At 44.2% G+C, this 22441-nt stretch overlaps 1 protein-coding gene across 2 annotated transcripts in view; it reads left to right on the forward strand.

Annotated features, from left to right (window-relative positions):
- The first annotated feature begins 4980 nt into the window (after positions 1 to 4980).
- PLXNC1 (plexin C1) overlaps positions 4981 to 22441 on the forward strand; it is a 69815-nt gene continuing 52354 nt past the window's right edge. For both annotated transcript variants that reach the window (XR_011140092.1, XM_068937366.1), the window contains exons 1-4: positions 4981 to 5976; positions 17761 to 17883; positions 19368 to 19502; positions 21249 to 21349. Coding sequence is in view for 1 of the 2 variants with exons in the window: in XM_068937366.1 (XP_068793467.1) it covers positions 5020 to 5976; positions 17761 to 17883; positions 19368 to 19502; positions 21249 to 21349 (1316 nt within the window). In the remaining variant the exon portion in view is untranslated. The remainder of the gene's footprint in view (positions 5977 to 17760; positions 17884 to 19367; positions 19503 to 21248; positions 21350 to 22441) is intronic.

Consider the following 22441-nt stretch of genomic DNA (forward strand, 5'->3'; position numbering starts at 1 on the left):
GTGATGTTATTTGTATTTCAGGTGTACCTTCCTGTAATCCTGTCATTTTATTTCACATATGTATAATACCTTTACTGATGTTGATCTACACAGCTTCCTTAAAAGGTAAATAGTCTTATTCCTCTCATGAACAGAAGAGACAAGTATGGGATGCAAAGAGGGATGTGTCTTGTCCAGCATTATACAGGAAGGTTGTGGCACCAATTGTTGAAGAACCTAGATTTCCTGCTTGACGTAAAAACAACCGTCTCAGTGTTACTTTGCTTTAGACTATGAACATTTGCTGTGCAGAACCATATTTTTCCTTCATGTGTACCTTTTAATTCTTTCTCTGTACCCTTGCAACTATATTGGAAACTATCATATTTGAAAAGAAAGGAAACATAATGTGATTGAAAAAATGTGTTTTAGATAAACAATCATAGTGTCCTGACTTCTTATCCAAAATTTTATAGTATTTATATTTGGAGATAGGCTGAAAAATTCTTCTTTCTTTTCCTTCTCTCCTTCCTTCTTTCTTTTCTTTCTTTCTTCTTTCCTTTTTCTTTCTCTCTTTTCTTTCTTCCTCCTTCCTCCATCTTTCTTTTTTTTTGCTTTCTTCTTTCTTTCCTTCCTTTTTTCTGTTTTTCTTTTTCTTTTCATTCCTTCTTTCCTTTTCTTCTTTCCCTCTTTCTCTTTCTCTCCCTTAAATCCCCCATATAGAAAGTATTATGAATATTTTAATATAGTAATATGTGACTTTTTAACATAGTAAATATGTGACTTTTTGATGGTACATGCATGAATTCAGGTCACTGTCCTCTCCACTCAGTTACACTATTTGCAGACCTTCTGCAATTAATTGCTCATTTTTTGCAATGATTTGGATTTCCCCTTCAGGTTCACGAAAGAGCCTGTTCTTGACTCGGACATTTTCTTTGGCGGTAAAGACCTCCAAAAAAGAATGCAGAAGGGTCACTAACTTTTAGATTAGACAGTGTATAAAAACAAAACAAAAAAGTAAAACTACAATCCAAAACTGCAGACTGAGTTTCAGTATTCAAATGCACTTACACGACAAGGAAGGAAATCTTTCTCAGCATAGCTTCCTGAAAAAATGCCTAGCATTTTCTTTTTACTTAGTCGAGACTTAGTGACATTACAAAATTGACTTATCTGTACAATGAAAAAAGCAGCTATTCCAAGTGTTGCACTGAGGATAAAATGCATGTTAACAGTAATGCTACCTATCATTATCATTACGTTGTAAACAGAAGATTATTTACCCTGTGAGAAAAGACAAGTCAGAACCAAGCTAAGGTAACCGTTTACATTAAATAAACAAACAGACCAAACGTGAATTGGGCTCGGAGTTTCAAAACAGGGAAAATATCAAAGTTAAGCTAAATCTGAAATAAATTACACTTAAAAAATAAATCTCATTTGTTGACTAATATTTTGCCAGATTCTTTGTGGAGTCCTAAATGCTGAGAAATTTAGCATGCAAATGAGAAATAAGGAGGAGGGAAGTAGGTAGCTGAACAATAGTGGGAAAGGCAATCATAAGTTAATTCAGGATGTGTTCTGCCTAATATTGATGAAGATCTAAAAAGGAGCTCTTTACTCGCAGAGGTAAATCCAAGTTCAAATGGATTCAAATGAAACTCCTCCTAGCTCAAATTCTCATATTCAGATCTCATATGCCCCGCTGAAATAAACAAAGCTTGCTTCAGAAAGTGAAGGAAGTTGCATTTGGTTCCCTGGCTCTATTAGTAATTTGGTCAGAGTGCCAGCAATGTTTTGTGACGTGCAACATGAATAGGCAGACTCTCCTGTTTGCCATTTCTACAGTGCCTAAAAAGTAAAACATAATGCAACTATAGCATAAAAGTACCAAATATGGAACTGATGACCAAGAGAATACAGTAAGATGTCTGTCATTTCATGCTTCACTTTTATAAGAATACCATTAATTGACTGCACTGTTTTCTGCTCTTCTGTATTAATAGCAAATATTAAAATCAGCAAAGTTACAAAAGAAACCTGTAGAAGAAACTTTGTTTCCTATTTCCATAACTTCTCTGTGGAAGCTCAATTCTACTTGTAACCTGTCAGGTATCTCTGGAGGGATAGACTGAACACGTGCACTACTATTTATTTCAGGGACTGGGAAAGGAATTGAGAACACTGCCACTTGAGGAACTGGGCCAACCATGAATAATCCTCAGTTCAAAGCTGCTTCAGTGGCTCTCAGGAGCGTACGCAGAATTAACTTTTGCAAGATGAGGACCTGGTCCTAGCTATTGCTTCCCCGGAAAGGGTAGAGGAGGAAAGAATAGAAACAGAAAAGCGATGCAGGCAGGGAAGAGACTGAGTAGCGGGCTCTGACTGCTCTCTGGGGGCAGGAAGAGGGCAGCCTCCTGTCTTGCCTTGGTAGTGCCTGGTACTCCACATGACTAGACCGTTTTCTAATGGCTGTAACCAGTCTAGCTTTTCAGGGTCCTAGAATAAGCAACATTTGAGGCAGAACATCGCTGTTTCGGCAGTCTGAGGAGCCTGCAGCCTTAGGAGATGTCGCTGTTCTCTAAGACTAAAATAAGCCTGGCCTCACCACTTAACCAAATTAGTCATTAGGTGAAGCACGTGGCATATTTCAAACATAAACCCACAGAAACAAGCAATCTGGCCAGTCCTGAAAGCCAACAAATGCAGAGGTTGGTGATTTCACAAGAGGAGCAACTTCCTCAGAAGCTGACCTGTTGCTAGACGTGCTCTGTGGTCAGTACCAAAGATGTCTTGCAGATGGGCGTCTGTCCATTCATGTTCCCAGTCAGCCTCGTAGGTTGCAGGCAAAACACAGATCACTCAGAACTTTACATTTGCACTGAAAAGCAACCAGAAGTCAAGGTATGCACTCCAGCGTGACACGTTCAGCTTCCTCCGCAATGCTGTATAAACTGTGTTTTTGTACGCAGTCTATGTTGGTGATATCGGCATGACGATTTACTTTGCTTATGGGTTGACAAAGTTCAGTAGCGTGCAGGAAGCTACAGGCAGCGTGCATGAGCAGGTAGAGCCTCCCTCCTTGTGCATCTGGTGAGAAAAAAAAATTGCATAATGATTCCTTTCCACATCCTCTGCTACATTTTGCAGATCTTGGACACATTTTGGAGTGACTGTCCATGAGATAAGTAGACGAGTTGCAGGAGGTTCTGAATTTGACAGTGGTATGTGTCCTAGCCCGATTGCTGCAAGATGGAAAAATACTTTTGCTGACCAGAGCAGAAGTAATTCTTGCACAATAGCTGCTGCTGGGTACAGTAATGGAGAAAGATAAGATAATTTTGCTAACTGCACTGTACTTCCTACTTGAAAATATTAGGCTTGACTCCTTTGTACAGGGACTACTTTTGTTCTAGTTTTTACAGCTCCACTTATTCACACTGCAAAGCCACTTAGAGATAAGAGTGGTGTAAAGGGATGGTCAGTGTTAGGAAAAGCAGCCTCTCAGTTCCAAATATTATGTCCTTTTCTCGGTAAAGCTGGCAGTGGGCCCTGTGCCCATCCTCACCCAGAGTTTCCAGAAACACCCAGCAGAGGACATTAAAATGTCTCCTGGTTATCTTGCATAATCACATCTTTACTTTAAGCCCAGCGAGAAAAAATTATTTACTGTTAGCTGGGCATGCAGTATATACATCCGGTTTTGTTGAGTCTGTACCAGAAATAACTTAGCAGGACAGTAAATCAGTTGTGCCATTCAACACACCGAATCCCATCCCCGAACGTTTGAACAGAGTCCATCTTGCGGAAGCACAGCTGGAGAAAACAGGGCTTTTCATGTGTCATGCAATCGCTAAAGAGAAAACGTAGACTCTTTTGTTTTACCTCAGAGAAGACTGTAGGGTTTTAAACAGAGATCTGACATCAAACTCCATCCCCACACGGCGACGGGGACTGATGGGGTTACAACTGGTTTCTGTTCCTGACATCCTTCAAAGCGAGTGACTAAAAATACGATGGCGTGCGTGCGTGAGGTGTAATTTAGCAGGATGGTTATGCAGAGCGTTTGAATAGATAACCCAGTTTCAAAGCTTGCGCCTGCTCGTACCCCGCCGCGTACGGGGACAGGCGGCATGAGGGTCCACCAGAGACCCACCTCCCACAAGTACCTTCCAGCCAGCCACGAACCAGGCCAGAGGGGCTGCAACAGTCTATCTTCACCCAACCATCCCCCCACCAAACTTCCAAAATCACAATTCCCCTTTCGCACGGTGGTAGATACGTGGCCGGGGGGGGGGGGGGCCACGCTCGCTGAAGGCAGGGACCAAACAGGCTGGCCGGGGGCCACCGTTTTCACCCAGGAGGGACGAGGGCCCGGGCGCCGCGTCCCTGGGGGATGCCGTGTCCCTTGGGGCGGCGGGCCAGGGCGCAGGGGACGGGCCGTGGGGGGACCACGGGCCGCACTGGGGGCACGGCGGCCGGGCGAGGCGCGGCGCGGCGGCCACCTGAGCCGCGGCGGCCCACCAGAGGCGTGGCGGCCGCCTGAGGTGAGACGGCCCACGGCGAGGCGAGGCGAGGCGCGGCGGCCGCCTCGCCTCAGGTGGCCAGGGCGGGCGCGGGGCAGCGACGCGCCGGGGGCCGCCCCGGCCGGCCGGTCCCGCCGCCTGAGGGGCGCCCCCGGCCGCCGCCGCCGCCGCCGAGGGGCTGGGCGGGGGGTGCGCGGGGGGCGGCGGGCAGGGCCGCGGCGGCCCTGGCGGAGGAGCCCGGCCCACCGCTCCCGCACAGGCACCCCCCTTCCCTTCCCTTCCCCGCCCCGAAAGAGGAACTCCCCGCCCGCGCACACACGCCGGCCGCGGCGGAGGAAGCGGCGGCAGCGGCGGCAGCAGCGCGGCGGCCCCGGGGGCGCAGCATGGCGCAGCGGCAAGGGCGGCAGCAGCAGCGGCAGCAGCAGCAGCAGCAGCAGCAGCAGCGCCCGCCGCCCGCCGCCGCCGCCGCCGCCTGAGGGACCCCCCGCGGCGCCGAGCGGAGCCCGCGCCCATGGCGGCGCCGCCGCCCGGCCTCAGCTGGGCGCTGCCGCTGCTGGCGGCGCTGGCGGGCGCCGGCGCGGCCGCTGCGCAGGTCTTCGAGCTGCCGGGGGCGGCCATCGACAACATCGAGGTGAGCCGCGGCGGCGTGCTGGTGGCGGGCGGCAGCTGCCTCTACGAGCTGCGGCCCTCGCTGCGGCTGCCGCGCCGCGTGGTGCCGCCGGCGGCGGCGCAGGGCTGCGCGGAGCCGCCCGGGGTGCGCAGCAAGCTGCTGCTGCCCTACGAGGAGGCGGCGGGCGGCGGCGTGCTGCTGGCCGGCTGGACGCAGGCGGAGGGCAGCTGCCAGGTGTGGGAGCGCCCGGCCTACCGGCAGCGCTTCAACCGCAGCGAGGTGGTGAGCTGCCTGCCCGGCGGCTCCACCGCCGGCGTGGTCTTCGAGCTGGCCGGTACCTGGTACCTGGCGGTGGCGGCCACCTACTCGGAGGGTAACGCCGACACCCGGCTGGGCTGCGAGCCGGCCCGCTCGGACGCCACCACCGCCATCACGGTGCGCCGGACGGACAGCCTGCTGTCCAGCGAGGAGCTGGCCGTCATCAAGTACAAGGAGGACCCTCTGCACTTCGTGGACGCGCTCCGCTGGGAGAGTCGCCTCTTCTTCCCCTACTACAAGTTGCGGGCCACGCTGGGCAAGGATGGGGAGCGGCCGAGCATGGCTGTGCTGCGCCAGCTGCGGCCCTCGGAAGGTGCCTTTACTTTGCAAGGCCAGGTGTATCTGGACTGCGGCTGCAGGAGCCTCATCGTCTCCTCCAGCCTCGTCCGCCAGGGAGCGGAGGGCTGGTGGGTGGGTGTTTTCCGCCACAGCCACAGCGCGAAGGCCTGGAACAGCACCGCCGTCTGCATCTTCGGGATGGAGGAGATGAGCGAGCAAGCCTGCGTGTCCACGCACTTCCTCGGGGACGGGAACCTTTGTGTAAGTCGTGGCGCCGCTCTTGTTAAGCTTTATCCCTTCAGACCGTGGTTGTCACTGTTGTTGTCGTTGCCGCTGCTTGTGCGTAACTCCATGGGGTGTCCCCCGCTGACGGACCTGAAGGCCCGTGAAGTTCACAGGAGCTTCTGAGCTGGGCCAGGCTTTGCGCATCAGCTGTGGCTCCGTCAGCCCTCAAGTTTTCTCTAGGGCTTTCTCTTTCTAAAGAGCTGATCCCCCTAACGGGTCCTTGCAGCCTGTCTGATGGGTAGTCCCCTTCCCAGTTATGTTCCAGGGAAGGCATGGCGGAGGGGGTACCTGACAGCGCTCTGGGTCAGGCAAGAGTCTCAGGCTTCTCGGGCGTGCACCCTTTTGCTGCCAAGGATTAGTTATATTTCACTGTATTTTCTGTGGAGCCTACATAAAGCATTTCCTACCTTGTTCTGTGCATTCACATCTCCTGTCATTGCAGCTGCATCAGAAGTGAAAAAAAGCCCGTCAAAGTGACTCCCGTGCACTGGGCTGCGTGCATTGTTATGCCTGTTGCTCACTAGTTATTTATGATCGCTTATGCAGTGGCGGGTGTTTTCCATATGTCCCAGGATTGCCCCTGCTCAAGAGGGCTCACAAAACCCACCCAAACATGTATACACAGCAGACAACCCTTGGCAAGATCTCTTTGCTGTTGCGGTGGTTACATTTTTAAGGCAGTGGTATCCCATGGAGATCCCCTGGTCGCCCACTTCTGCAACACTGTCTCTTCAGCTCCTTCATCCTTTTAGAGTCAGCTATGCATGGGGAGGGCAGGGTGGGCAAGGCTTCCAGGTTTGCTGTGGCCTTGGCAACTAGTGAAAAAAACAGCTAAAAATGTGAATCAAGACAAGAAGCTGCTTTTGCAAGGCCCTTCCATGCTTTTAAAAGTCACACCCCTCAGAAGTCTTTTCAGTTCTGTAGCAAAGGAACAATGCTGAAATGCTATAGTTCTCAGGGAGGACTATAGGGGATCAAGCCTTCATAAAGAAAGCTCTGACCTTTTGCAGCTCCCCCACCATCCACAGACTTTGCAGCTTAAGCCCTCAATTCTTCCTCTGTTATGACAGGAATTTGTTGTAAACTCCTTGAAAGAAGTCTTGTAGATTTGCCATCGCTCCTTGACTTCCAAAATCTAGCAGAGCTCAGTGCTTGAGATTTCTTGCAAACAAAAGCTACCAGGGGGCACATGCAATTCAGTAGGGAAATGCACAGATTGAATCATAAGACCGTTACTGGTGTTTAAGGACCATAATTATGAACGAGAACCCCATATGTGGGTGAAACAACTGTGCTGAAGCCAATACCAAAACACTTACTCATTTCAACAGAGCCAGAACCAAATCCTTGGATTTGCAATGCCAGTTTGTAACTTACTGCGTGATTTCTATGCTGTCATGTAGCAAAATTACTGAATGAAGTTAAAGTCTCCTCTCATCCCAAAATACACATATGCAGTTTGGATTTTGAATTTGTATTCTTTGTTTTCAATTACTCGTGGATTTTCTTCCCTGGAAAACAAAGGTGCTTTCTGAGCCTGCAAAAGCAAAAAAGAAATGTCTCCGAGCAGCAGATCCTTAATAAATACATTTCAAAGCCCAATGTTAGAAATTCCAGATGAGTCTTTCGGAATGTATAGGGTATGGTAATGACAGATATTTCTGTTCCGATCTGTGTTTTTCTGAATCCCCTATCTCCATTGTACCCAGGTGTCTCAGTATGGAAAGCCAATGTTCTTCTTGCTTAAGGATTGGTCTGATTTAGCTCAAACTCCTATTATCCCAAAGTTACAAAGCTTGTCCCTCCTGGAAATGTCAGCTGTATTTGGCCATAACACTGAAGACTCTCAACATTTAAAATGTTTGAAATGACTGCTTAATATTGTGTCCCTAACTATAATGATGTAGTTAATCACGATACTCTTGCAATGATAAATACAGCTTATTACTCACAATAGTATGGTATTTAGTATTTTTTGAGATAGCAGACATCAGAGAGTTGGGCAGTAATATGACTTGCAGTATTACATGGCAAATGATACTCCCTTTTTAAGGTAATTATATGTGCTTGTGGTGTATAAACATAGAAACAAATGCAAGTTTTTCAGCTTTAATATGAATTTTTTTAGTACAGAAGGTTAGACTAGGCTAACGCAGAATAAGTTTAGAGATGCCAGGTCCATATGCTGCTGTTTCTGAGTTGATTTAATCCATATCTTTTTACCGCCTCTCACCAGATAGTATGAGTCCCTGCAAAAGTGGAACATGTCCTTTGGTTTAAAAGTATACTGGGTTCAGGACCAGCAGGAAAATAGTGCCTAGCATGTTGATCAGTATGGAGGATATAAGAAAGGTGTGTATAAAAGCTAGCAGTGGCTCTAGTCAGGTCTTACGTGTGCTTTATGGCCCAGTCCAGGTAATGAGCATGGGAATATGTTGTGCCTGGAATTTGTGCTCTGTACAGACTTGGTGGCTGTGTTGAACATAAACCTGATTTTTGCCTTGAAGATGTCATGCGTTTTAGGGTGTTGTGGGTCTTAGTCTTCTTTGCCTGGGACACGGGAATTCTAGAGCTCAGGCATGATGTGGTCTCGTATGTGTCTATGGACACAGCCTGTCAGTTTAAGTAGGGGCTGAAAGTACTTTTTTTTCACTGTAGGAATATGATTTGTAGTGAGAGTGTATGTTAGGGATTAGTGCCAGTTTTGTCTTTCTTCTGATCTTGCCATTCTTCAGATTTTTGTCAATATTATGATTACCTGTAGGCAAGACATCGTCTCACCTGTCTGTGCTTGTACTTGCATTGCCTTGGCACTGTCTCTCTAGCGGTATGCTGCAAGGGATACTTACCCCAAGCTGTCTGTGCTCCTGAATTCCCTCATACGCTATTGATGTGTATGCTACCCTAAGTTCAGTCCTCTACTGAGCTTTCTGGCCCTAACCCAGCAAAGCACTTATGTGCATATTTAACATCAGGCGTGTAAGAAGTTCCATCATCTTCAAGGGAACTGCCCGTGCATCTAAAGTTAAGCATGAACTTGAGTTGGCTCCACTGGCTCCACTCCACTGGATTGGAGCCAAACTGCTTAGCATCACACACCTAAACTCATTTTAGGTGTGTGATCTCTTTGGTGTTGCACTGCTGCTTAGCCCAAATTTGACATTTACATTAGGTTTTAATGCTGGATTTGAGCCTGCCATTCTGAATGAGTGATTTTTAAGAGCCTTGCTTACCAACTTTTTCAAAAAGTGTGCGACTCTGCCACGAATTGTGTGGAATTGCTGCTTATGAGAACAAGCTAATTCTGCCTTCATTTCATGCAGTGTGTGCACAAAGCATTTTGTCCAAGTTGTCTGTATTTATTTTCAATGCATATATTGTTGGATTTCCAGAGATATGATCCGTAATTAGCAAGAAGCAAGTGAAGTCTCAAGCGAAACTCTGTGAACATTTTAGTTTTCTGATCTACTTGTTTTTCTCTGGTCCACACTTAATTTTGAGTATAGCCAGTTAACACTGTTGAGGTGTATATGTTAAAAGCCTTGCTAGCATAAACTGCATGTACATCAGCATATCTTCACAGTTTCCTTAGTTGTTAAATGTGAATTTTCCAAATCTCGTCCTCAGTTTCTTCTCAGAAACCTGATTGACCAATGTGAACATTTTGGATGGATTGCAGTGACGAAATGGAAGCTGCCTAGCTAAAACATTTGAGGAATATTGGAATTTGTCACAAACTTGTTCCAGTACATAATGAATTTACAGCAAGCCTTTCCTTGCATTGCTTTGAGACTGAAGGGAAGCTCCTGGAGCCTCAGCTGTCTCCCAGAGAATAAGGATCTTGCAGGCCATAGATAAGCAGATGAGTTGGAGAACAGTGCTCAAGTTAGAGCACATCAACAGGAGAGAGTTGTAGGACATTACCTAACCACAGTGACAAAATTAGGTTCACAGTTGGAGAAAGTCAAATGGGAAGAAAATGACTCTACAATTTTACAGGGAGAAAAAATATATTAAAAAACATATTAGGCTTAAATCTGAAAGACAGAGGGAAGTTGCTGCCTTTTATATTAAGATGTTTGTTTTATGATGCGCTAAAGGCTAAGTGGCTAGCTAGCTACTAAATGATAAGATATCTTGGTTGGATTTCCATCTGCTGTTTAATGCAAATAAAAATATACCATAGCCTGCTCTTTGAATTTTTGCATTTTTCATTGAGAAATGAATATGTGAGTTAGTATATGCCCCTTAATTTATAAAGCATAATCTGGAATCTTGGAACAAATCTTAGTTATCCCTTCTCTACAGAAATCAGGTATTGAAGTCAACAGAGCCACACGAGTTTAATCATGGCCAAATTTGCAAGAATGACATTTGAGTTTTTGTGGTAACTCATTTCAAAGTGAGTCAAGATCTTTTATTTAAGTAAAGATTTACTAAATATCATTTGGTATCAGGATTGACATGTAATTAATTTCTAGTAGTAAAGTCATTTCCTGTGTATTACCAGAGTGCTGTTACTACAGAGTGCTATTTCATCTGATGTTTGACAGCTGTGCAGATTTCTAGAGTTAACGCTGTCGTGCTGCTGAGTGAATATTTCTGTCTGGTTACAATGAATTCTCACTTTGTCTCTATTTGGTGTGGGAAGTAAGCCACAGGAGTCTCAAAAGTTCTCAAATTATCAGTAATGAAAAGAGTTGCTTTTAGTCATCTGGTTTTACCAGGTGTTTTTAATGGAAACTTTTGAGGGCCTTGGGGAGATCTTGAATAGCGGATTCATTTCCTTGGAATCACAGAGTCTTTCAGGCTGGAAGGGACCTCAGGAGGTCCCTAGTCCAACCTCCTGCTCAAAGCAGGATCAGCTGTGAGGTCAGGCCGGGTTGCTCAGGACTTGCATCTAGTTGGGTCTGAACCTTCAAGGATGGAAACTGCCCAACCTCTCTGGGCTCCTGTTCCACTCTTTAATTGTCCTGCTAGTGCCTTTTTTTTTTTTAATTTAAATCTCCTATCCAGTTGAAACCTCCCTGTCTCAATTTGTGGCCGTTATCTCTAGTCATCCTGCGTGCAGCTCAGTAAAGAGCCTGGTTCTTTGGTCTCTCCAAAGCTCTCTCTTCTCCAGGCTGAACCTGGTCCCTCAGCCTCTCCTCATAGAGAAGGTGCTCCATGCCCCAACCATCTGAGCGGCCAGTCAGTCCCCAGCCTGTAACATTACAGGGGATTAGTCCATCCAAGGTGCAGGACTTGGCATTTGTCCTTCTTGAATTTTTTGAGGTTCCTGTCAACCTATTCCTTCAGCCTATCTAGGTACCTCTGAATGGCAGCCCTGTGAGAGTATCAACTCATTTTAGTGTCATCCACAAGCTTGATAAGGATGCTTTCAGTGTCTTCCTCCAGGTTATTGATAAAGATATTGAACAGGAATTCAATTCCTGTTCCTCCCAGTTTTGCAGAGGAACTCCACCTGTAACCATTCTCTAGGTTAACAAAACCTGGTTAACAAACCATTAACCAGTACCCTGTAAGCTTGATGATCCATCCAGTTTTTCACCCATCCAGCAGTCCTCCTACCTAGACTGTAACATCCCAACTTGGATACAAGGATGCTACAGGAAACAGTGTCAAGAGCCCTGCTAAAGTCAAAGTAAAATGACATCCGCTGCTCTCCCTTTGTCCACAAATTGAGTGATTTCATTATAGAAGGCAATCAGGTTGGTCAGGCATGGTTTATCCTTGGTCAGTCCATGTTGGCTTTTCACAGTCACCTTCTTCTCCTTTGTGTGCCCAGAAATGGCATCCAAGAGGATTTGCTTCAGGATTTCCCCAAGGAAGAAGGACCTGAGGCTGACCAACCTGTGGTTCCCCAGGTCATCCTTTTTGTCTTTTTTGAAGATGGGTGCAAATGTTTGCCTTTCTTCAGTTCTTGGAGACGTCACCTTATCTCCACAACTTTTCAAATGTGAGAGAGAGTGGCCTTGCAATGACATCAAGCAGCTCAGCATCTAGGCACAGCTCCCATCTGGGATCTGTCCCTAGGGCTTATATGGGTTGAGATTTCTCAAGAAATCCCTGGCTCAAGCCTCTTCCAGGATTGGTAGTTTCTCACCTCCTTCAGCTCTGTAGGTACAAAGGCCTGGAAGACCTTACTGGTGAAGAAAGAGCCTTATTGGCATCCACTGTCACCAAGTCACCTGCCCCCTGTCATTCAGCAACAGCCCTGCATTTTTCTTCCTTATTCTTTTACTGCACATGTGGTGCTAGAAGCTCTTCTTCAGGCCCATGACATTCCTTGCCAGTTTCAACTCTAGGTGAGCTTTGGCTTTCCCAGTACCGTTCCAGTACGTCCTGGCAACTCCTGCTTTGTAGTTTGTTCCTGCTTCCCCCTTTTCTATGCTGCTTTTCTGCGTTATAGTTCAGTCATGAGTTCCCAGCTTAGCTGAGCCTGTCTCCCGATACATCTACCTGTCTTCACGAGTTTTCATGCTTGGAGGAGCTTGTTCTGAAAGACATGTCAGCTTTCCTGAGCAGCCTTTCCCTTCAAAGCTACCTCTCATGTGATCCCATTTATCAGTTCCCTGAACAAGCTGAAGTCTGCTCTCCTGAAGTCCAAGGTCTACGCTCTGCTACCTTCCTTCCTCGCCACCCTGAACTTACTTATTTCATAACCGCTAGAACCAAGGCTGCCATTCATTATCACATCTTCAGTCCTTTCTTCCTTGTTTGCAAGTAGCAAATCCAGGAGAGCATTACCTTCACTGACCCATCTGGCATCTAGATTAAGAAGTCCCTGAGATGCTCCAGAAAACTCCCTGGATTGCTTGATTCCCATATGTTGTCCTCCCAGCATATATCAAGGGGGTTAGTCTCCCATAAAAGGCAGGGCTTATGATTTGGAGACTTCCTCAAGTTGCTTGAAGACGTTGTCCACTTCCTCACCTTGTTTGGGTGATCTGTAACAAAATCCCACCACGATATGCTCAATGGTCTCTTCTCTCATGCAGTCCCCCAAGTTTTCACCCAGCCTGCCATCTGTCCCATGGAAGAGCCTGCCATCTGTCCCATGGAAGAGCTCCATACAGTTAGCTGCTCCTTCGTATAGAGGGCAATCTCCCCTTTGTCTTCCCGGCCTCTCTTTGCATTCCTCATCGCGCTTGGTTGTGTGAGCGGTCCCACAGTTATTTTAATGCAATTACAGTTCTGCATCCACACACAGAGCTCCAGCTCCTTCTGCTTATTCCCCAAGCAATTGTGCACAGGCACTTGAGGTGGGACCTCTTTCGCCCTGTTTTATCCCTTCTGAGGGCTCTCTCACTCCCGTTGCCTTGCCCTGTGTACTTACCACTCTAACTTCTCTTTCCTCACTCAACTGTAAGGTATGGCCACCTTCCCCTGAAATGCCTAGTTTAAAGCCTTCCTCACCAGGTTAGCAAGCCTGTAGGCAAAGATGCTCTTACCCTACTTTGTCCAAGAGATCCCATCTCTCACTAATAGTCCTCATTCCTCAAAAAGGACCTTATAGGATTGATAAAATCTGGGCTCCCATGTCCTTCGTTTTGCCCCAGAGCTCTGTAGTTGCTCTTGATTCGCCGTAGGTCTTCCTTGGCAGTGTTTTTGGATGCGCAACAAGGGGTAATAGTCCAAGATACGGAAAAGCATTGATAGTTTCATCGCAATGTACTGGATCTGGGCCTCTAACAAGGCACAGAAGGCACAACTGTTGAAAGCACAACTGTTTGGCAGATGTGTGCCTTCATCCCACGCAGAAGGGAATCTCCAATCACTGTCACCCACCACTTCCTCTTGCTCTCTGCTAGTGCTCGGTTCATGCCCAGGTGGCTTTGAAGTCTTCCTTAATGGAGCTTGTTCTCCTTCCTTGGTTATTATGGCACTTTACTGATTCTGTAAATTCAGATCTGAGAGCAAAGAAAGGAGCTTTTCTCCTGCTGCAAGAAGTGACAAGCTCTAGCCTCCTCCATCTCAGGTGTCCATCGGCCACTTGTTGAAGTGTAGCCTCCAACTGTCCCTTCTTCCTTGCATTGTGAGGCTCAGGATCTTGCCTCTGCAGGGTCTCTGTGGAGACCTTCTGGTTTCCTGTTTATCCTCCCTCATGCTCATCTGCAGTGGTTTGTCTTCCTTGCATTGCTGTGCAATGCACCAAGAAAAAAAAAATCCTCATGAAAATCAAATCTTTGAACAGTTCATCTCCTCATTCCTTAGTCGTAATAAAGGCTCCTTGCGTGCACCAATATTTAAGTTTGTTACCTTCCAATGTAGTAAAAATTGATGCAGGAAGCTGAAGGATGGTAAAATTAAGAAAGGAGAGGTTCCAGAAGCTTTTTCCTTTTGGAAAAGGCATTTGTGTATTGCTATACACTGCTCACAATTTTTGTGTCGCTATTGGCTAGCTGCATCCATTCATTCGCTCTAAGGCTCAAATCCTGTAATTTTACTTTTTGGCCAGGCTGCATTATGCTGAGCGCTGCATGAGCAAGAAACCATTGCCCTTCCCTCTGAGGCATGCAGTATAAAAGAATCGAGAGGAAATCAAGACAGAAAATAACAGTGAGAATGTAGTGGCTGCAGATGGAATCGTACAGGGATAAATCTGAAAATGAGATACAAAATATAAAATGTGAATAAATACCTTTCAGTAATCTCCAAACAGCATAGGAGAGCTGATCTTAAAAGTAAATTGTGAGTTAGTTCAGGAGACCTCTAGGCTTACCTGTGAAAGTGAAGATGTTTGGGGACCACAGAATAAAACAGAAGGATGAAGCTGAAGAATTAGAAAAAACAGTCTTCTAGAAAATTATAGCCTTTTCTTGAGCGTTTCATGTTTTCTTATGTGCCTGGAAGTGTTACAGGATAGATGATCATGGAGATGACTCTTGAGATATAAAGGAAGTTTAGACTGTAAATGCATCTTATGGCTGGATTTAGCAGTGAAAGAAAAAGCCTGGAAAGACCCTACAGTGCTGTAGCCCCATTAGTCACAGTGGAAGAAGTAAAAGGGCTTGTTTAAAAAATAAATGCATGTGGAAAAAGGATGACAGAAGGGTGAAAGCAGCAGCTGCACCCTGGAGGGAATGGGCAAACTGGAGAAATAGGTTACAAAAGGGAGAAGACAGTTTTTGTTGTGACTGCCCATGGACTAAATCCCCCCTCTTGTTATCTTTATTAGCTCAATGTCACAATGACCCTCCCTCTAGCAAGTGAAGCGAGGGGAGGAGGCTTCCACACTTGTCAGTATTGCTTCTTCGGTCAGATGATGGGGATGCACTGATATGACAATAGTTATTTTACTAGTATGTGGGTCAGAATAAAATCTGGCAGTGAAGCTTTTCAGATTCTGGGTGATTACGCCCCTCTTCTGAGGTCTTATTGTACAGAGTTCAAAAGGAACCTGGGGTGATTTGTCTTCCTTGCAGTGCTATACAGTGCACCAAGGAAAAAGTCCTAATCCTCATGGAAATCACAGCTTGGAAGGCTTCATTCCTCTTGAGTGAGGGCCCATTGCATCCACCAATGTTTGTTCGCCTCTGATCTGATAGAAAAGTGAGGGCTCTTAACTTTTTCCACTTCAAAAGGCTTCCAGTCACTTTTTTTTTCATATCTAAAACAGACTTGCACAGTACTGAAGTCTCACGCCTTAGCTGATTTTACTGGAGTTCTGTGCCAGTACATGACAGTTCCTATGTTTTCTTCCTGCTGCATGGAAAAATATCTTTTTCTTTAAATACGAAAGTTAATCAAGTCTTCTTTTACTCCAAGTGGCTGTTCTTGCAAGCTAATTAAAATAGTTCAGATGACTGAAAAAGATTTTAATTGACTTTGGGTTGAAGTTCAGAAAAATTTTATTTCTGTGTGGAAAGATTTTTGGAGGTTAAGCCAGCATTCTAGCATGCAGGAGGGCTGGATTCAGCTGTTAACCTGTGTCATGGGTTTGCTTCACAGCTTTGAGAAATGCCTTCCCCTTTCTGCGAAATGAGGATTTTAATGGTCCATTCTCCCACTCTCTGTCTCATGCACTAAAGCAAAAGAGGTTCTTGCACTCAGGAGGTTCCTATAGATTTAGGAATCCGTCCTTGAGACTGATATTGTAGCCGTTTCAAGCCAACCCACGGAGGATGTTTCCACAGGGCCAAACCTACCTGAGCTCTTCCCTCACCTCTCCCTGCCTGCTACTTCTTTGTGCCAGCACTTGTATCCATGCAGCCACGTGTTCACCTGATCAGGAGACTGGCCCGGGTGAAATTTTAGGCAGGCAGGCAGGCAGGCAGACAGACAGACAGGTTGATTGGTTTCCAGACCGTTTCCCAACTGCAGTATTTCTTTAATCAGGCTCATTGTGAAGCTGTGTGCTGCCTTATATATATATAGGGGAAGGGAAAGCAGAGTGTGCCTGGGGTTGGAGCTGTTTGAGGGAGCAGGTAGCATCATGTTTTTGGTAGCATCTGTCACTAAGGTTGATTTAAAGCAATTACAGGACTGCAAAATTAAGTTACTGCTTGCAAGGTAGAAGCTTGGGCTTGCAAGAGCTTTGGGACGGGGATGGTGGCTCAGCTAGTGAAGGAGCGCTGCCTAATGCAGTATGGTCTGCCTTTTAGCACTGGATCTTCTGTAGTGCAAGTAATAGATTAGGGTTATTTGGTTTGAGGTTTTTTTTCCCCCAAAGGATTTCCTGCACGTGTTTTCTTATATGAGCTGCTTACATGCTTCTGTTACTTAGCATTGTCCAGCTTGTGAGTATTGAGAGTTGTAAGTGACATTTTGCTTTTGAAGTCTGCGTGGGTACATTTAGCCTAGATGCAGTGAGCTAAAACTCATCCTTACTCTGATGTAATTCATACTCTGCTGTAAAGACCTTATCTTTTTATGAAACAAAGTGATAAGTGTGTTATTAAAACAGATTTCTCTGAAGCTGCATGATATTCATATAATGCCATATTATAAGAAAACTTGTATTATTCCCTTTGCTATTATCACAGTTTTGTCATAACATGTATTGCCAACTCTAAATTAAGCATGTCCTTGGAAACCTTCATTTGTGTACCTAACACAACTATGAAAGTGTGAAGAGCAAGAAAATAAGCTCTTCTTAATGCTAACACTGACATGAACTGTATGTTACTCTGTCTCATTTTTATAGTTACGTAATGTGCAAGTCTCCGCTTCCTTTAGTATAAAGCAGGAAAGCCGAAAGGGAAGGATGAAGGTCTGCATTTTCTGACAAGAAAAAAAAAACAAAAACCAAAAAACAAATGACGCCTGTGTGCTTGAAGAATCTCCTTTCTCTGGAATACTTGCATGCTTTTAAAAGTGGTTTTTTGAGTGCATGCATAGCCTTCGTGATAGATGCAGTCAGGTGACAGCAAAACGTTGCCGTATTAGAGAAGAACTGGCAGTTCAGAACAGATCTAGGCACTATATCTCAAAAACCAGAGAGATTTGATTGTGAAGTAAAGTGCTGCTCTTAGACCAAGCCTATATCATACTGAAGTCAGTGGTTTAGCTACAGCAGATGTAATCTCTACTGCAGATATGAACAGGTACCATATAAAAAAAGTAGTTTCATATTTCATGCACTGCTTCAAAGGATATTTTGCTCTGAAATTCTGTTAAAATAAAAATATTTCCAAAGCTGTTACCTAAAACTGGGCTCTGAGAATCTTTTCAGGGGTTCTTCTTTTCCTTTTAATTAGTATTTTGCTGTATAGGTGAATAGTTTTATAATAATTTTTTCTTGTATCCGATTTTCAGGAGGCACGATCAATCAAAAAGTTGCCTACCTTGATTCACTCTGGTTTCGTGGCTGTTTATGGCACGGTTGTTTTGAATCAGATAGTTCTGTTTCTGGGAACAGATGATGGACAGCTACTGAAGGTAAGCTGGGTGTGGGTTGCATGGGAATGCCTCCCTTCTGCACCAGCTACTGGCGTGTTCAGAAAAGTTTCCTGTATTTTTATGTCCTGTAATGTAAACAGAATACCCTGAATCTCTGTTTCTTTTTTGTTTGTTTTATGAAGAAACTGCTCTGCTGTTACTTGGGAGAATAAGATAACTTTCAGAAGCAATTATGCCTCCTGCTTAAAATTCATGGAAACATTTTATTAATCTGCTAATGCCCTTAGCAATTAATTCATGGACTGCAGAGTTCTCGGTTACACTGTGTTTTGTTTACTTCCTTGTTTTTTTTTTTTTTTTTTCCCCAGTGGAAATATTAGATATTACTAGATTTTGGGAGCCTGTGAAGGGAACTTGTTTGTTAGCCTATCTGTGTGATGTGAATAGCTGTCCATTAGAGAGTAAAGTCAAAGGCTCACTTTGCTGTAGCTTCTGAATAGCTGACCTGTGCCTGCATAAATCAGTCACCTAGAAGTGAAAGTCACCTTATCTTAGTATCAAACCTTTCGACCATCTACTCAAATGTCTTTATGGTTGAAATTTTTTCTGGGATTTTGGGAGAATTTGTATTTCCTGTCTACATGACAAAGGATTATTCTCATTTTTTGTTTTTATTAAACAGGCAGTTGGAGAGGAATATAATAAAGATCATGAAAAGCTTCCACCCGTTTGATTTCACTGAGCTGAGCTAATGCTTTTGACAATGAAAAATAAAATTGAAGGCTTTCACGTCTCCTTAGCAGAGTGGGGACCATGAACATATCTCCCTTGTTTAATCAGGTGTATGGAAGTAAGAGATAAAAGTCATAGAAAACTTTGTATTGATGTTAGTGTTATTAACCTGAAAATTAAAGTGGTCTCTAATTCTTTTGAATTCTGTGAGAAGAGTGGTGGAAAGCTCTGGAGTTAGACGAGGTAAGAAGAAAAGAAATAGCAACTTAAGTATATACTCACAGAAGCCACAAAGAAGCTTCTGTCTTGAAAACAGTTGTCGGTAACTGGCATAGTTACCGGAACTGGATAGGTTCCTTTTCACATGATGGTGGTTCTCATCTGGGGGTGTCCTGGATGTTAATTTGTTTTCTGAACACCCTACTCTCCACTCCATTCATAGAAGTACTTAACGTGTTATGACTTTTATTTGGGATATAGCTATCTCTTCCATATTCAGTTTTTCTGTCAATCAGGAACACATTTGATGGAAAGGATGTTTCGTACATTATAGCAGTGCCAGATTCAGTGCAAAATGTGTCTGACATGTATGTGGTAGAAATTCTGTTCTGCCTGCCTTTTCGTCCATCTTTCTGCGGTATGAGAGCCGGGTATGGTTTTGAATTTTATCAGAGCACAGTAAATCGTCTCAGAGGTTCTGATATAGATAGTAAAAGAGCAAAAATTAGACTTAAGTTTAAAATACTGATAAATAAAAGGGTTTGTGAATAATTTGCTTTCACTTATTTTAGGCTATTCTTAATGAGGATATGGAATCTAATTGCCCAGAGGTTTTATATGAAATTAAGGAAGAAACTTCCATTTTCCCCAAACTTCGACTTGATCCTGTAGATAGTAACTACATCTATTTGTCCTCTGCTAGTAAGGTAAGTACAACATTAAATTCAAGTAAACTGCTGCTTTAGGGATTTACATGTCTTTTTAAGTGAAGTATCTGTTTGGATCAGAGTGAGGCCTTAAGTATCCAAACTCAGGTTACCAGATTTACATGTTTTGTCTGCACTTCTGCAGAGCTCATGGGGGCGTCCATGTGCATGATGCTGCCCACCGTTGCTCTGGCCCAGCAAGGCCCTTAATCCCATGCTTGTTTTAAGTTGTTCTATTTAGAGTTTCTTAATGTTTCTCTTTTTCCTGGAGCCTTGCATATCTGTCTGGCATCATGCAAAATCAAACTTGGAGTTGGGAAACACAGCTTAATAGATGCTTTGGAGAGGATGTTACTCTGAATTTGCCTTGGTAGGCCAGTGTTTGCTATTTGGTTATGCAAGTCTTTGATATGGAGGAGTCTCTTAACTCAAGAGGTGGGTTTGAAGTCTTAGTCCTGCTGAGGTTAGTGATAAAATTCTTATCATCTTCAGCTAGACCAAGACTCCAAAAAAAGAAAGAAAGAAAAGAAAAAAGAAAAAGACACAATCAGTGATGAATGTGTATGCAGCGTGAGGCCAAGGAGTCCAGGATGCACTGAGAGCTGCTGTGTGTGGGCAGTTGTGTCAGAACAGCACTTGAGCAGAGAGCAGCTCTGGAGAGCTGGTGCAGTTGTTGCAGCATGTGCTGCAGCAAGGCTGCTGAGCACAAATTCTGCAGATTCCTTCATCTCACTAGCAGCTGGGAAGACAGCAGTGAAAACGCATGGGCTGTCTGGCTATCGCAGCTGGGCATGATTTCACCAAGCACTTTGATACCTTCATTTATGTGTATATGTAAATATACACAGTAAAGACTTGGCTTTTCTTTAGCTTTAATAAAAGAACATATTGTTATGGAGGAGCAACAGCTTTTACAAACAGCTACTGGCAGGTTCCTGAACCCACTGATTATCTCAAACATCCCCAGTTAAACTGAGTTTTGTAATATGTAGTTGGAAAAAAACAGTAAATAAAGTTCTGCATAAAGACATATATTCTTTTTTTCTGTCAACAAAATATAGGAACTTTTAACTCTTGCAGGTTTGTAAACAAATGTTTTGAATCAGGAATGTTTTTCTTATGAATACTATTAATTCACGTTATTATTAACGACATTATTGTGTTTTTAAACAGATTTCTCTTTTCTTTTTTCCCCTCCTTTTCTGAAAATGGCTGACTAGGAAATTCAAGCTGAGTGTACAAGTATAGATACATACAATATAATCACAGTTATCTATATTTACCTACGGAAATGGTAGTTGCATGCATGTTTGGTAGTTGCATGCGTTTGTACCATGCAGTTACCTGACATGTTGATGCAAACATAATTGCATTTTTGGATGCACCTTCATCAGTCATTTAAAAATTTCAGTTGTGCTGTGAGGAAAACAGTATTCTGCTAAGCAGAACATTATTCATAAAATATACTTCCTTCCTATCACAGTGCTAATCAGTTTTTCATGCATTGCTTTGTCCATGCTGGCTAATTAGCAGTAGAATCAAATTGTCGTTGTCAGAGTAGTTTCATCATCTGATGGCAAAATACGATGTGTGTAAAATAGGCTACGGATGTCTTCCGGCATAGAGGAGCACATACGGGAACTTCCCCAAAGGCATCATGTTTGGATGCCTTCAGATTTTTGAAGGTAATCTTCAATTTCCTCTACTTATGGAGGCTGCTTTATTCACTCTATTCTTTGGTTTTAGGTGAGAAGAATACCAGTTGCAAATTGCGGTAGATATGTTTCCCAGCAAGAATGCTTATCTGCAAAGGATCCTTACTGTGGGTGGTGTTCTTTGAATCAAAGGTATTTTCTGGTATTTTAGACCTACATATAAAAGCAATACATTATTACTTACTGTATGTTTTTACTAGCTTGGGGCTATTCAGCATTAAGATAACATATCTTTGTATCTACTGAATTTGTATGAAATCAATCATAGCCATAAAGGTGAGCCACTTTATTGTCATGTGCAAAGGAGTTCTCTGCCTTTTAGAGACCATATTAACCCTCAGATTTTTGAGATCCACACATAAAATTTATGTTGGGCTAAAAAGAAGAAATGATTTTGGTTTTAGAACAGATCAAGTTCCTCCCAGTCAAGTCACTAGTTTTGCTTTCTTTGAAGCGGGTTTCAAAACTACTGTACTGTATTTCTGGGCATGGAAAGTGGACTGGAGGACTTCCCAGGTCATCAAGGCTAGTCCTGACTATTGCAAGCAACCATGTTATATAAACCCACTCAAACTGATCAAGCCCTGTCCTGAAATGAGGTAGGCTTTTGCCCTCACTGCTTGGATTGCCTGGCCATCCAAGAGCCTCGCTGTTTTGCTAGTTTAAACCTTTCTCCTTGTTTTCATCACGATTGTATTCATAGACAGGTTATACCCATTCTTCTGCTGCCAACGTTGCCTTGGCTTAAATAGATTTTTTTTTTTCCCCTCCCTCCCACTCACCACCTCAATATTTTCGTAAAAGCAGTCCCTTTCTTCAGTTTTGTTTTGCTGCACTAAAACAGCCAACTTCAATAATAGCCCTTCTGTGCAGTTTTTATGCATGTTTTTAAGTATGGATGACTAGGACTGTCATAGTATTTCAGCAGAGAATCACCTTGCTCAGTAGTGTTTAATCTTTCCCAGTCTGTCCAGGAAGCACCTTACTTGATATGTCCTGGAATTACAGATGTCTTCTCCATGACTGCATCACATTGATGGGCCACAATCATCCATGATCGAATAATGCCCCCAGGTCCTTCTCTTTCTTTGTTTTTCCCCTCCCCCCCTTCAACTAATAAGTTTCCAGTCTAAAGCACATATGGGTTGTGAGGTTTCTATTGCTCTAAGTACACGTTCTTGCATTTTGTGCTATGAAATGTCATCCTATTTCGAGGTTATCCAA

Source organism: Struthio camelus, chromosome 1 (assembly GCF_040807025.1).
Source record: "Struthio camelus isolate bStrCam1 chromosome 1, bStrCam1.hap1, whole genome shotgun sequence".
NCBI lineage: Eukaryota > Metazoa > Chordata > Aves > Struthioniformes > Struthionidae > Struthio > Struthio camelus.